Genomic DNA, 14,595 nt, shown 5'->3' with positions numbered 1-14,595 from the left:
CGCAGGCCTACAGCGGTCCAAACTCCTCATGCCATCCACAAGATCCTCGTTGTGCTTCGACCCCCTGGCCTGAGTGTACAGTGTACAGTGTTGGTCAAGCCACAACTTAAGTGTAATGCTAATAAATGTGTGTGTGTGTGTGTGTGTGTGTGTGTGTGTGTGTGTGTGTGTGTGTTTGTGTGTGTGTGTGTTTGAATCCCTTGGCAGTCTGTAGAGGAGATGAGTTGTCTAACAGTAGAGGGGAAAAGAACCCAAACATACATCCCATATGGGGTGTCCCTTATGCTTGGTGCTGATTGGCTCTCAGGCGGTCTCCCCAAGGATTCTGTGCAGGTCTTCTGGATGGACACGCCCCTCTTGGCTGCGAGTGATGTTACGCACCATCCTGATGATGAGGTACAAAGGAACATTGACAACAAACCAACAACAACAACAACAACAAAGCAAACATTGTTTTTCTCGATAGTAGAATTACGATTTATGATTCCACACGTACCATATTCCAGATGGCTCCTTATGCAATAGCTGGATGACATCACCGCAGTTAAAGATGATGTCATCAGTGCTGGCCGTGCTGCTCTTGACCATGACCCTGTACCTCCCAGCGACCTGAAGACAAGACGGAACACTAGGACTAAGGTCTAGGCACGCATGTTGGTCTGCATGTTAACATGCTATCACACATATGACTATGAGTTGTGTTTGGTCTGTGAAGGAAACCAGAGACAGGCTACTGGAGACAGAGAGAGACAGGCTACTGGAGACAGAGAGAGACAGGCTACTGGAGACAGAGAGAGACAGGCTACTGGAGACAAAGAGAGAGACAGGCTACTGGAGACAGAGAGAAATAGGCTACTGGAGACAGAGAGAGAGACAGGCTACTGGAGACAGAGAGAGAGACAGGCTACTGGAGACAGAGAGACAGGCTACTGGAGACAGAGAGAGAGACAGGCTACTGGAGACAGAGAGAGAGACAGGCTACTGGAGACAGAGAGAGAAAGGCTACTGGAGACAGAGAGAGCGACAGGCTACTGGAGACAGAGAGAGAGGTTACTGGAGACAGAGAGAGAGACAGGCTACTGGAGACCGAGAGAGAGACAGGCTACTGGAGACAAAGAGAGAAAGGCTACTGGAGACAGAGAGAGACACTCTAAAGAAAACAAGAGAGTTGAGGACAGCAGTCTGTGGTCTGACCAGGGGCTTGGATATGTCCTGTAGCCTAAGCTAAGCTAAGGGACTATTGATGTCCAGCGTTACATAATGATCAGCATTACTTATCACTGCTCATGACATCCATTAAGCAATCTGTAGGCTAGCGAGAGTCCGTCAATGTATATGGCCCTAAGAACAACACTGTAGAGTTGACTAAATGATGGTCAGAAACACAGTGAAGGTGAACTCCCACCAGCGCGGCTGGCTGTTCCTCGTCTGAGTCTGAGATGTTGGAGAGGTCCGTGGCGCCCCAGTCCTCCAGACCCTCACAGATGGCCACAGAGTGGGCCGGGGGGGGCCAGCCTGCAGGGCCACAACCATTCAGTCACAGAGTTAGGCGAACATGACCTCAATGCTTCAAATCACAGATCACAGAGGGATGTATCCACTACACACATCCCCTATGTCTCATATCTTATCTTATATCTCAAAATACGTAAAAAGGTATATTAATATAAGTCTTGAATTCAGCTACAAAGTCTTGGAAAGACACTTCTAATCTTAATGACAGCTTTAGAAATGAATTACTGATATCTGTTTTCCATCACTCGGGTATTCAAAAACAAAAGGCTGAATCAATAGTATGAATAATAAAAGCAGAAGTATGTACGTGAGTCTTTACTGATGAAGTGATATTAGCGGATCAATAACTCACTGCGGCGAGGAGATTGCACCACGGGTTCGGAGTGGGCGGGGCTGCTATGCGTTGACTCCTCCCCCCGGCTCCGCTGGGCGTGGCTTGTTGCCGTGGAGCTGTGAGGAACATGGAAACACGCTGAGCAGCCCCCCACCGTTGCTCCACCCCACGACACACACACCCCAGACACACTTCTTCAACCCCGTAACCACGGTAGCAAGACGTGAAGATGACCGACAAACAAACAGACAAACAAACAAGCAATCATACAAACAGACAGAAAAACAAAAACAACAACAACCAGGGGGTCAAACAGGCTTTGACCTCATCTGCATTCCTGATTAAGTTCTGCATTCCATTTAATCAACACACACGCACACAAACACACACATACACACCTCCTGTATTCTAGCTTCCAGAGACCTGAAGCTCATTAGCTCATGCTGGTCTTGAAGACAGAGTGAAGCGGCTCCTAGCTTCCTTCCTATGGCACGTTTCCAATTGAATCAGGATATTAGCAGCGGGACCCGACGATGGGACCCTGCAGGATCGAGGGAGAAGGCTGAACCACCTAAGCGGTGTTGTGGATCTACGTCTGGTTGGTATGTGGGAAGGAATCAGCTAACAAGGTAGGAACTATGCATTTCACTCCGCCTCCAAGGAAAGTTAATAGTACACCAAGGATCACTCCAATATAGGCACATGTCAGTGGGTTGCTCATATTGAGGATCCAACAACGTTCCTGGCAAGTTGAGCCAGCCCATATGAGACCCATCACAGGCAGCCTCACCCAGGGGTCTATTGATGCTCAGCATCACCCAGGCACAGCCATCACAGCTGAGTTTCTCCTCTGGGATCATTTACCACAGTATGTGGTGTGGTCACGTTTAGTGTCTGTGTTCATGTGGAAGCATCGCATAAGTTAATCACATGAAGTCTAAGTCTGCGTGCTGACTCTAGGCCGGAACCAGTGAAATAAAAACATAAAATCAAGGCAATGGAAACAGAACTAGTGCACCCCAACATGCACACATACAAGCACATACACACCATGTCATCTGTCCAAGAGGTCATCAAATAAACAGGTCTCACAGCAAATACACAAGAGCTAGGGCTAATAAAACAGTCTCTCCCTGCATAGATGGGCTGAGGTTTCTCAGCGCCCATCACACAGAGCCTCACCTGTCTGAGAGAGGAACTTCTGAAAGGCTCAGGGGAGGTGCTTCATCTAAGAGAAGAGGGAAGGAGCTTCAAATAAGACCAAACAATACAAACTCGCACCAGCAGCATCAGCATTGGTCAAACATGGGTGACTACATTCGTTGTTTTGGATTGGTTGAAAGTAGATCATTGACGACCAATATCTTTGATGTTAATACTGCATTGTACTAGTGTTTGTGTGTGTGTGTCTGCGTGTGTGTGTCTGTGTGTGTGTTGTTGTTTTCTAGGTGCTGTTTAATTATTAAATGAAATATATATTCTCATATTTTGTCACACCATGAATAAGGGAGCATAAACCAAGTTTAAAAACCTTGGTGTAATTTCTGCTGATTGGTCAGAATCTTCCGGATCGACGTCAGCCAAGAGACTTTCACCTCCAGGGTTGAAGCCTGGATAAACACACATACGACACACATGCACCCCCCCCACACACACACAGGCACACACAGCTGAAGGGTCAGAGCCCCAGTGCAGGTGACCAATAGCAGTAGGGTGCAGACGTTCCACAGACCTGAAGGATGTACACCTCCTCTCGACCGCTGTACCACATCTCAAACTTCTTCACATCCCCCTTCACGTTCTCAGTGATCCCCACTGCACTCATCTACAGAGAGACCAACACAACCGGTACGTAGAGTTAACACCGTACCCCTCTGTCTGACAGACAGACAGACAGACAGACAGACCAACACAAACCCTTATGTAGAGGTACTCCCTTACCTCTCTGTCTGACAGACAGACAGCTTAAAGTACTGAAGTAAATTCCATCAGTAAAGCTACCTTCTAGGCTTATAAGAGTCTATGCAGATGATGTGTATCCATGCAGATGATGTGTATCCATGCAGAGGGGGCGTGTCCATGCAGAGGGGGCGTGTCCATGCAGAGGGGGTGCGTCAATGCAGAGTGGGCGTGCCCATGCAGAGTGGGCGTGTCCGTGCAGAGGGGGCGTGTCCGTGCAGAGGGGGAGTGTCATGCAGAGGGGGTGTTCCCATGCATAGGGGGCGTGTCCATGCAGTACCCATGCAGAGGGGGCACGTCCATTCAGATTGGGAGTGTCTATGCAGAGGGGGCGTGTCCGTGCAGAGGGGGCGTGTCCATGCAGAGGGGGCGTGTCCGTGCAGAGGGGGTGTGTCCATGCAGAGGGGGCGTGTCCGTGCAGACGGGGTGTGTCCATGCAGAGGGGGCGTGTCCGTGCAGGGTGCCCCCGAGGGCCCTGACCCTCAGTAAGTGCTTGAAGCTGTAGAAGGGGGTGCGGTCGGGCCCATCGTCGTCGCGCCGCTTGCAGAAGAGCAGCGCGTGCTCATACAGGAACAGGTGCCGCTGCATGGGCTTGAAGCGCGGCAGCTCCTTCATGCGCACCGCCGCCCGCTTGTGGCTGATCCACACACTGAAGCCCCCCTGGAGGACCACCCGACCCAGCTGGCTCAGGTCGCCCTGACACACGCAGACAGACAGGCAGACACACAGGGCAGACAGACAGACAGACAGACAGGCAGTCAGACAGACAGGCAGGCAGACAGACAGACAGACAGACAGACAGCAGGCAGGCAGGCAGGCAGACAGACAGACAGACAGACAGACAGACAGACAGACAGACAGCAGGCAGACAGACAGACAGACAGACAGACAGACAGACAGACAGACAGACAGACAGACAGTTAGACAGCAGGTACACACACACAAACAAATACACACACACACACACACACACAAACACACACACAGGTAGACAGCAGTCAGACCACAGGTAGACACACAAAGAGACAGGAAGACAGACAGGTACACACACAAACACACACACACACTCACACACAGATAGAAAGCAGGTAGACACACAGGTCAACAGACATGCAGACAAACAGGAAGGCAGACAGGCAGACAGACAGACAGACAGACAGATAGACAGGTGGACAGAAAGATAGACAGGCAGGTGAACCAAAAGATAGGCAGACAGGAAGATAGAGAGGTAGACGGAGAGGTAAACAGAGATTCTGGACGGAGACGGACAGCTGGAGAGCCAGACTAACAGCCTAAAGTACAACGACTGCTAAAGTAAGGAGCTGAGCAGACTGACAGACACAACGCATTGATTGCATATTCATTTGTTATCAAATATCTGAGTGCTACAAAAGTGTAACATTTCATTGGGGGGGAGGTTAGCCATTAGAAAACAAGACCGGCTTCTGTCAATAAATCTTCATTAAAATGCTATTACGAGATAATAAGACACATTCATCCAGCGTATCCCATAAAGGCAGCGCATTGATCTGCGTACCTGGTAGCCCGTGATGGCGATCTGATGCATGGAGTCGTTGACGGACTTGAGCAGCTTCAGCATGGCATCCAGCGCCTCCTGGAGCTCCCAGCGGTACTGCGGCTCTGGGCAGTGCTTTAGCATCTCCTGCAGACACACACACACACACACACACAAGCATACACAGACACACACATGGACACACACACACACACAGACACGCACACGCACACACTCACGCATACAGGCACGCGCACACATGCGAGCACATGCACTAACACACACACACACAAACACACACACACACACACACAAAACACACATACACAAACACACACACATACACAGACACACGCACACACCCACGTACACACACGCGCACCATCTTAATGTTTGACACACTGGTAAACATTTCCATCCCACATCCTTCCTGGAGTCCATTGATTGAGGTCCACATGTGCGCACCACTAGTAATGGGATGAAGACCACTTCCTGGCTGACACGATACATTGATCGTCAAGAGATACATTATTTTAATAGGGTCGGAGCAAAAGGGTACACAATGCAAATTATAATTATCTTATTACAGTCAAACTAGAAAACAGGGCGCCTACATAAAGCTCACCAAATCTCTTTCCTAAGGATAACCATGAGATTTACATTCGTCCCTCTTGTATTCAACATCGCTCTAATGTGCCTAACCAGGATTCTTGTGTTCTTTCAGCGAGGACATGCTGGATATAGCCGTGTAACGGAAGAAGCTCTACAGAACCTTGAGCAGCAGCTGGTACTTTGTGAGACGTTGGATGGGTTTCAGCAGATAGGAGTCCAGGCCAAGCTTGTGCTCCAGCTTCTTCTGGCACTCCTACAGACAGAGAGATGGAGAGAGGAAGAGGGACAGAGAGAGATGGAGAGAGATTGAGAGAGAGGCAGAGGGACAGAGAGAGAGCCACAGATGGAGAGATGGAGAGAGATGGAAAGAGAGGGAGAGGGATCAAGATGGAGAGACAGAGAGAAATGAAGAGAGGAAGAGACACATTGAGATGGAAAGAAAGAGAGAGATCAAGACGGAGCGATTATAAATAACTCAATCATAAATATTACTCACTATGAGAGGCAGTGTATACATATAGATATTTATATAAAAGTATGGTAACATATATGTACATATGACAGTGTGTGATTATAGTCGTTGGGCAGTGCTCATGCAGTGTACAACATGGCTAATCACACTACCTGGAAGAATGGACAATCAGAGGATTGTCTCCATAGCAACTCGGAGTGGGGCTTGTTCTGGCAGTACCGCTCATACACCTGAAATTTCTCTTTCTGAATCCACACACGCACGCACGCACGCACGCACGCACGCACGCACGCACGCACGCACGCACGCACGCACGCACGCACGCACACACACACACTTATATATATATAAAAATAGTACTATATTACTACTACTTCATCAAAGCAGGCCTCCATCCTCTCACCCTCTCACCTGCTGCAGGGAGCAGGCCCCCACCATCTCACCCTCTCACCTCTTTCACCCTCTCACCCTCTCACCTCTTTCACCCTCTCACCCTCTCACCTCTTTCACCCTCTCACCCTCTCACCTCTTTCACCCTCTCACCTCTTTCACCCTCTCATCTCTTTCACCCTCTCATCTCTTTCACCCTCTCATCTCTTTCACCCTCTCACCTCTTTCACCCTCTCACCCTCTCACCTCTTTCACCCTCTCACCTCTTTCACCCTCTCACCCTCTCACCCTCTCATCTCTTTCACCCTCTCACCTTCTCAACCTCTCACCTCTTTCACCCTCTCATCTCTTTCACCCTCTCATCTCTTTCACCCTCTCACCCTCTCATCTCTTTCACCCTCTCACCTCTTTCGCCCTCTCACCCTCTCACCTCTTTCACCCTCTGACCTCTTTCACCCTTTCACCCTCTCATCTCTTTCACCCTCTCACCTTCTCACCCTCGCACCTCTTTCACCCTCTCATCTCTTTCACCCTCTCACCCTCTCATCTCTTTCACCCTCTCACCTTCTCACCCTCTCACCCTCTCACCTCTTTCACCCTCTCACCCTCTTACCCTCTCAGCCTCTCAGCCTCTCACCCTCTCACCTGCTGGAGGAAGCAGGACCCCACCCTCTCACCTGCTGGAGGAAGCAGGACCCCACCCTCTCACCTGCTGGAGGAAGCAGGACCCCACCCTCTCAGGGGTTTCCAGGCAACCCTGCAGATCCTGAAGGAAGACCCTGTTCGGGGGGGAACCAGAGACCATCAGACAGTGTACGTGTGTGTGTGTGTCTGTGTGTGTGTGTGTGTGTGTGTGTGTGTGTGTGTGTGTGTATGTGTGTCTGTGTGTGTGTGTGTGTGTGTGTGTGTGTGTGTGTGTGTATGTGTGTGTGTGTCTGTGTGCGTGCAAGTATGTGTGTGTGTGTGTGTGTGTGTGTGTGTGTGTGTGTGTGTGTGTGTGTGTCTGTGTGCGTGCAAGTAAGTGTGTGTGTGTGCGTGAGTAGCCCACCTGCTGTGGAACTGGTAGATCTGGGGCATGTTGCCGAACAGAAGGTCCTTGTGGTTGCGCAGCGCGGCCGGCAGCAGAGGGAGCATGGCTGGGTCCTCCATCTCAGCCCTGTAGCCCTGGAGGAGGAGAGGAGGAGGAGGAGGAGAGGAGGAGGAGAAGAGGAGGAGAGGAGGAGAGGAGGAGGAGAGGAAAGGAGGAGAGGAGGAGAGGAGGAGAGGAGGAGGAGGAGGAGGAGGAGAGGAGGAGAGGAGGAGGAGAGGAGGAGAGGAGGAGGAGAGGAGGAGAGGAGGAGGAGGAGGAGGAGAGGAGGAGAGGAGGAGGAGAGGAGGGTTACAGAGGTGGAGGAGGAGAGAGGTGTAGAGGGAGGGGGCCTGAAGAGGAGTAGGATGGTGTGCAGTATTAAATGGATGATGGCTCCAAACTCACCAGTAGTACAGAGAGCAGCTCTTCGACATAGACGCTCTCTGTCGCTATCAGCTCCTTCATGATGTGTCTGGAGAGAGAGAGAGAGAGAGAGGGAGAGAGAGAGAGAGAGAGAGAGAGAGAGAGAGAGAGAGAGAGAGAGAGAGAGGGAGAGAGAGAGAGAGAGAGAGAGAGAGAGAGAGAGAGAGAGAGAGAGAGAGAGGCATCATCAGATGTACTTTATTACAACTGTAGTCCATCTTAAACCACGTCGTCCCAGCGTCTCTTTGCAAAGTCAGAGCACTAAAGTCCACCCAGTCATTACAAACTGAGCTTGCTCACTAACGTGTGTGTGTGTGTGTGTGTGTGTGCGTGTGCGTGTGCGTGTGCGTGTGTGTGTGTGTGTGTGTGTGTGTGTGGACCAGGGTCCCACCCTAATGCAGTGCAGGGTTTCTAAAAGGTCAAAGGGCACCTACCGCGCGACCTGCTCTGGATTGTCCTCCGCCTCCGAGTCGGTGTCGGGGAGCGTCCCGTACAGACAGCTGCGGTTGCCTTGGTAATCATGCATCACCTCAATCTGAGCACACACACACACAAACACACACGCACACAAACACACACAGGCACACATGGACACAGGCACACACAGACACAGGCACACACAGACACACACACAAACACAAATACAGACAACACGCACACAGGCACAGGCACACACAGACACACCAGACTCAGTGGTCATTGAGATTGCAATGATAGCCGAACATGACCCATGGAACACGGGCATCCAATCACAAAGCGGGACCTGTTAGACCCTATAGATCAGGTAGACCCTATAGACCTGGTAGACCCTATAGACCCGGTAGACCCTATAGACCCGGTAGACCCTATAGACCCGGCAGACCCTATAGACCTGGTAGACCCTATAGACCCGTAGACCCTATACCCCCTATAGACCCGGCAGCCCCTATAGACCTGGTTGACCCTATAGAACCGGTAGACCCTATAGAACCGGTAGACCCTATAGACCCGGAAGACCCTATAGACCCGGTAGACCCTATAGAACCGGTAGACCCAATAGACCCGGTAGACCCTATAGACCAGGTAGACCCTATAGACCCGGTAGACCCAGTAGCCCTTATAGACCCAGTAGTCCCTATAGACCCCGTAGCCCCTATAGACCCAGTAGCCCCTATAGACCCGGTAGACCCAGTAGTCCCTATAGACCCAGCAGTCCCTATAGACCCGGTAGACCCAGTAGCCCCTATAGACCCAGTAGCCCCTATAGACCCGGTAGACCCAGTAGCCCCTATAGACCCAGTAGCCCCTATAGACCCAGTAGCCCCTATAGACCCAGTAGCCCCTATAGACCCGGTAGACCCAGTAGCCCCTATAGACCCGGTAGCCCCTATAGACCCGGTAGCCCCTATAGACCCAGTAGCCCCTATAGACCCGGTAGCCCCTATAGACCCAGTAGCCCCTATAGACCCAGTAGTCCCTATAGACCCGGTAGACCCAGTAGCCCCTATAGACCCTATAGACCCAGTAGACCTGGTACCTTGCGCTGAATGCTGTTCCTCCGTGGGGTCCTCTTGCCCGGGAGAAGATCAAAAGAGAACTTGGAGTTCAACACATTGAGGTCCACACCTGTAGGCATCATCACACACACACACACACACACACACACACACACACGCACATACACAGACGCACACACGCATCCACACACACACACACACACACACACACATGCACGCACACGTACACACACACACACTCACACCAACACATTCACCAGACCAGCAGTAACTCACATTAGGAGCTTTCCGACTGAGGAACCTCTTGGAAAGCAGCGCTTTGTTTTGGCTACGCCCACTCACTTAGTTCCCCTCGGCCTCCGTCCCCACACAACGAAATGCAGAGACAAGAAGACAGACGAAGACGACTTCTTCAACGTGTCGCTGTGTTAAGGAATTCACATCAGCGAAAATGCAATGCAACTTCTTAGACAAGGCCAAATGGTAAGCCTGTTTTTCTGTAATGTTAAGGTGTGTTTTTGATGGAAAATCAACATTCACACATAATTGCGTCTCAGAAAGCCCCTAGCCCGAGGCAGGCAATACCGGGGCCTCTAACTGAGCCGATGAACGTAGTTTATGCGGACGAAGTTGTGCGGATCCTCACTCCCAAGCCACACCCATAACGGTTCACTAGAGGAAAAGGTCTCTCAGTCGGAACCGCCTATAGGCCCATATACACTAAACAAACGAAACGGCATTCAGCATAAGATGCACTGACACTACAGTCAATTTTCCTCGGCGCTGACGAGGCTACGCTACATAGCCGCCAAGCTACGCGAGTGGGTCCTGGAGTGTATGAGAGGTTCACAAAGTGCTGGGCTGCTTGGTAGCAGCACGACAAGAACACAAAGTGAGTTCAGAGTTCATCCACGTTGGCACACGCACACTTATTCACTAACACACACGCATACTATGTCACACAAAATACACACACAGGCACAACCTTGTTTTTTTGCGTGAAGCGAACTGCTCTGGACCGGGCTACGTTAACAGCATGTGGAGTTGGACGGGTCGTACCATGTTTGGGGGAGAAGAGGGGGGACTTGCAGCGCTGGGAGAGCTGGTCCTGCTCGGGGCGGGGGGCCACGGGCTGGATGGGCCGGACCTGCCGCTCCGCCAGCCTCCTCAGGCAGTGCTCTCGGTTGCGGATCATGCACTGCACCGAGCTCAGCTTCCCCGTCACCATGGCGATCTGGGCCTGGGGGGCGGGGGGACAAGGGGAGGCCCGCGTCAGGACCCCCCGGCTCACCTCCGTGGTGGGACCAGAGCCAGAGAGGTCCTGTAGAGCCGTTACCTCACCACGCGGGTGAGGCTGCTCAGAACGCCCTGGTCGTGACAGCTTGAGGGGGACTTCCGAGCTCCGGTGGTCAACCATGGAAACTACACTGCCAGGGTTAAGGGTTTGAGTCCCGCCCCAATGCATAGTTGCATGCACTCAGTTTGGTAAGACTCTGTTTTGATAAGTGCATTCACCACACAGCATGCATTCATAGATGGGAGTACTGAAGACGTAGGGGGATCATCTCCAGCCTGACCCCACCATCAAGTGTGTGTCTGTGTGCGCATGTCTGTGTGCATGTGTGTGTGTGTGTCTGTGTGTGTCTGTGTGTGTCATAAGGGGATCCTCAAAGCACTGCAAGCCGAATAAAATAACAGCATTAAGTCGTTTTAGAGGGGCAGTAAAAGCATTGAATAAAATGTAAGGTCAACACAAAATGTCTTCAACACACAGCCAAAATCTCCCTGCTATTGGAGGATGTTGAATTTGGGTGATTGGTGATTGGTCAGTGAGTTCCATCAGTCATGATGAGTGACCTGTAATTGAGGGGTGAGGATGGCTTCCAGCTCCAGGCTGAGCGTGTCCTGGCTGTTCTTCAGGGCCGATGGCGCCCTCTCCTGGTGGATGGTGAGGTACTGCAGGGCCTCTTGGGCGCCTTCCCTGGTCTGGAACTTGTCCACCATCTGGCTGGCCAGCAGGTATGCCCCCTCATCACACCAGCGCAGGGCCTGTACATGTGCATGCACAATTGGGTGTGCCAAACACACACAAACACACACACACACACGCGCACGCACACACACACACACACACACACACACACACACACACACACACACACACACAAAGTCACGTGTGTACATACATACACACACACGCACGCACAAACACTCACACGCACCCATACACATGCACACACACATTCACACACAAATACACATGCACAGACAAACATGCACACACATTTACCAAACAGACACTCACAAAGATAGAAACACACACACATTCAAACATACACACCTGCTTAACCACGTGCACATGGATGTTCACACAAACACAGACACATGAATGGACAGAGAAACACATGCTTGGACACATAATACACACAAATCACAAGGACAAACGTGACAAAACACCAGAAAACATGCACACATTGCAACAGACACACAAAACAACATACACAAGTAAAAAACACAAATGGTGCAGACTCGAATGAGATGAACACCTATTTATTCAAATATTAAAGTATATAAATATATTCAACATAGACGTGCTGTTGTGTCTGTAAAATGTGCATATCTGAGGCTCCACTTGAAGTGTTTGTGTTTAATCAGTGTGTGTGCGCATTCAGTGTGTGTGTGTGTGTGTTGTATCAGTGTATGTGTGTCTAGTGTGTGTGTGTGTATGTGTGGGTGTGTGTAAGAGTATTTGTATGTAACATTGTGTGTGTGTGTGTGTGTGTTAGTGTGTTTGTCACTGTGTGTGTCAGTGTGTGCGCTCCAGTGTGTGTCTATCAGGGTGTGTTTGTGTGTGCATTTGTCAGGGTGTGTGTATCAGTATGTGTATCAGTGTGTGTGTGGTCCAGTGTGTGTGTGATCCAGTGTGTGTTGTTCATTGTTTGTACATCAGTTCGGTGTGTGGTCCAGTGTTTGTGTGCGTGTGTTTAAGTGTGTGTGCGCGTGTGTATAAGTGTGTGTGCGTGTTGCAGTTTGTGTCTTATCCAGTGTGTGTGTGTATCAGTGTGTGTGTGTTCTAGTGTGTGTGCGGTCTAGTGTCTCTGTATCAGTGTGTGTGTGTGTGTGTCAGTGTGTGTTCGGTCCGGAGTGTGTGTCAGTGTATGTGCGATCCAGTGTGTGTGTATCAGTGTGTGTGTGTCAGTGTGTGTGCGATCCAGTGAGTGTGTCAATCAGTGAGTTCACATGCACACGAGAAAACAAAATGATTGGGTTTGTCCGACTATGATTGGATTTTTAAGATACATGTAAACACCTTAGTCTGACTAAAATCTGACTTAATCGGGTTTCTCATAGTCGGATTAAGACCCCTAGATTATTCGATTGATAGTCGCATTAATTGTGCATGTATACATTCAATCGGATTGGAATCGGATTTTGCGTTCTGCGCATGCTCGAGATTTTTTCCGGAGGTCGTGAGCCAGAAGCAGAAGGAGACGATAGTCGTGTTTGTTGTCGCCGTCGTAAAATGAAAAACGGCGATTTATTAAAAAAGGTGGCAAAGAAGATAGAGGAAGCGGGTGTCGTGCCAGTGTAGTTACTCCCTATAAGAAGGGTATCCCAAGCCCCAGGAGCGCGCATACATTCAGTGCAGGTGGACGTACACACTACGCTTAGATTTCACCCCGTTCACCCAAGGCTGAATTAAAAGTACATGTTTTTCTAAATGTTGGTCATCAAAGAGGTTGCAAGTAGTAACTCCGGGCACATCGGGCATCAAAATAAATGTTTTTTTCTTCCAAAGTTTTAACAATCTTTATTCATTCATTTTGCCACGGCCGAACTGACAGGGATATTCTCTGATATTATGGATCTTAAAGACTGCGTCTGGTTCTCCGACTCTCTGGTACCTTCCACAACAAGTAAAGACTCATAGTGGGGTTATCTCGGCAATGGTTGAGAAGATCTTAGATTATTGGAGGTGATCCACAAAAGCCTATATGTTCGGAACAATAGGATGTTGGAGCAGAGGGCTTATTTTTTTCGAAATAAAGGGACGTCGGACTAGTGTGCTGTCGGACCAATCAGAATTTTTCGGTTTATTGAGGACTCGGAATAATGGAGCGTCAGAGAAATGACATGGACCCGAACTGACAGCTGTCCACTGAAAACATCGTTCTCGAATACCGCCTGAGTTTGTTGTTGCTGGTGACGTAAAGAGGTCAGCCGGTGGCTCTATTACCACTAGTTGAAATAGGTACAGCGCCACCTATCGTACCGTGGGATGACATGCTTTGCCCAATGAATCGAATTTCTCCCCACCATTTACAGTACACTCTTACAATTGCAGCTGTCCAATTGAGGAGCATCGTCGAACTATTGCTTTAATCTGATAAGCGGTGCATGTAAACATACTGACTGTGTGTGCGGTCCAGTGTGTGTATCAGTGTGTGTGTCAGTGTGTGTGTGGTCCAGTGTGTCTGCCTCAGCGTGTGTGCCAGTGTGTGTGTGGTCCAGTGTGCGTGCGGTCCAGTGTGTGTGTATCAGCGTATGTCTCAGTGTGCGTGCGGCCCAGTGTGTCTGCATCAGCGTATGTCTCAGTGTGCGCGCGGTCCGGCGTGTGTGCGGTCCAGTGTGTGTGTATCAGCGTGTGGGGGTGTGTGCGGTCCAGGACCTCCTCCAGCCTCAGTAGGAGGTCCCGTGCGCGGGTCAGCAGGGCACGCTTGCTGCGCAGCGCGGCGCTGACGACGTCACAGAGGTGCCGCAGCTCGTTGCAGCGCTGGACGAGGAGTGCCTGGGCGTAGTGGTGGCTGG

The 14,595-nt window shown here is 50.5% G+C and overlaps 1 protein-coding gene across 1 annotated transcript in view; it reads right to left on the bottom strand.

Annotated features, from left to right (window-relative positions):
- Positions 1-303: 303 nt before the first annotated feature.
- The window catches only part of mcf2b (MCF.2 cell line derived transforming sequence b), a gene marked incomplete at both ends in the record, with an annotated part of 20,418 nt that continues 6,126 nt past the window's right edge, over positions 304-14,595 (bottom strand). The window contains 19 exons of the mRNA XM_079739081.1: positions 304-385; positions 497-609; positions 1,406-1,515; positions 1,868-2,040; positions 3,032-3,077; positions 3,381-3,459; positions 3,582-3,674; positions 4,289-4,504; positions 5,346-5,471; positions 6,097-6,189; positions 6,561-6,653; positions 7,508-7,577; positions 7,847-7,962; positions 8,273-8,339; positions 8,725-8,825; positions 9,807-9,895; positions 10,846-11,026; positions 11,644-11,835; positions 14,456-14,595. The exon at positions 14,456-14,595 is cut by the window's right edge and continues 52 nt beyond it. Coding sequence (XP_079595207.1) covers positions 304-385; positions 497-609; positions 1,406-1,515; positions 1,868-2,040; positions 3,032-3,077; positions 3,381-3,459; positions 3,582-3,674; positions 4,289-4,504; positions 5,346-5,471; positions 6,097-6,189; positions 6,561-6,653; positions 7,508-7,577; positions 7,847-7,962; positions 8,273-8,339; positions 8,725-8,825; positions 9,807-9,895; positions 10,846-11,026; positions 11,644-11,835; positions 14,456-14,595 — 2,180 coding nt within the window. The remainder of the gene's footprint in view (positions 386-496; positions 610-1,405; positions 1,516-1,867; positions 2,041-3,031; positions 3,078-3,380; positions 3,460-3,581; positions 3,675-4,288; positions 4,505-5,345; positions 5,472-6,096; positions 6,190-6,560; positions 6,654-7,507; positions 7,578-7,846; positions 7,963-8,272; positions 8,340-8,724; positions 8,826-9,806; positions 9,896-10,845; positions 11,027-11,643; positions 11,836-14,455) is intronic.

The sequence above is a fragment of the Pollachius pollachius genome (genome assembly GCF_949987615.1).
Source record: "Pollachius pollachius genome assembly, chromosome: 6".
NCBI classification, from domain to species: domain Eukaryota; kingdom Metazoa; phylum Chordata; class Actinopteri; order Gadiformes; family Gadidae; genus Pollachius; species Pollachius pollachius.
Note: the sequence above shows the minus strand (reverse complement) of the source record. Positions and strands in the feature narration are given on the sequence as shown.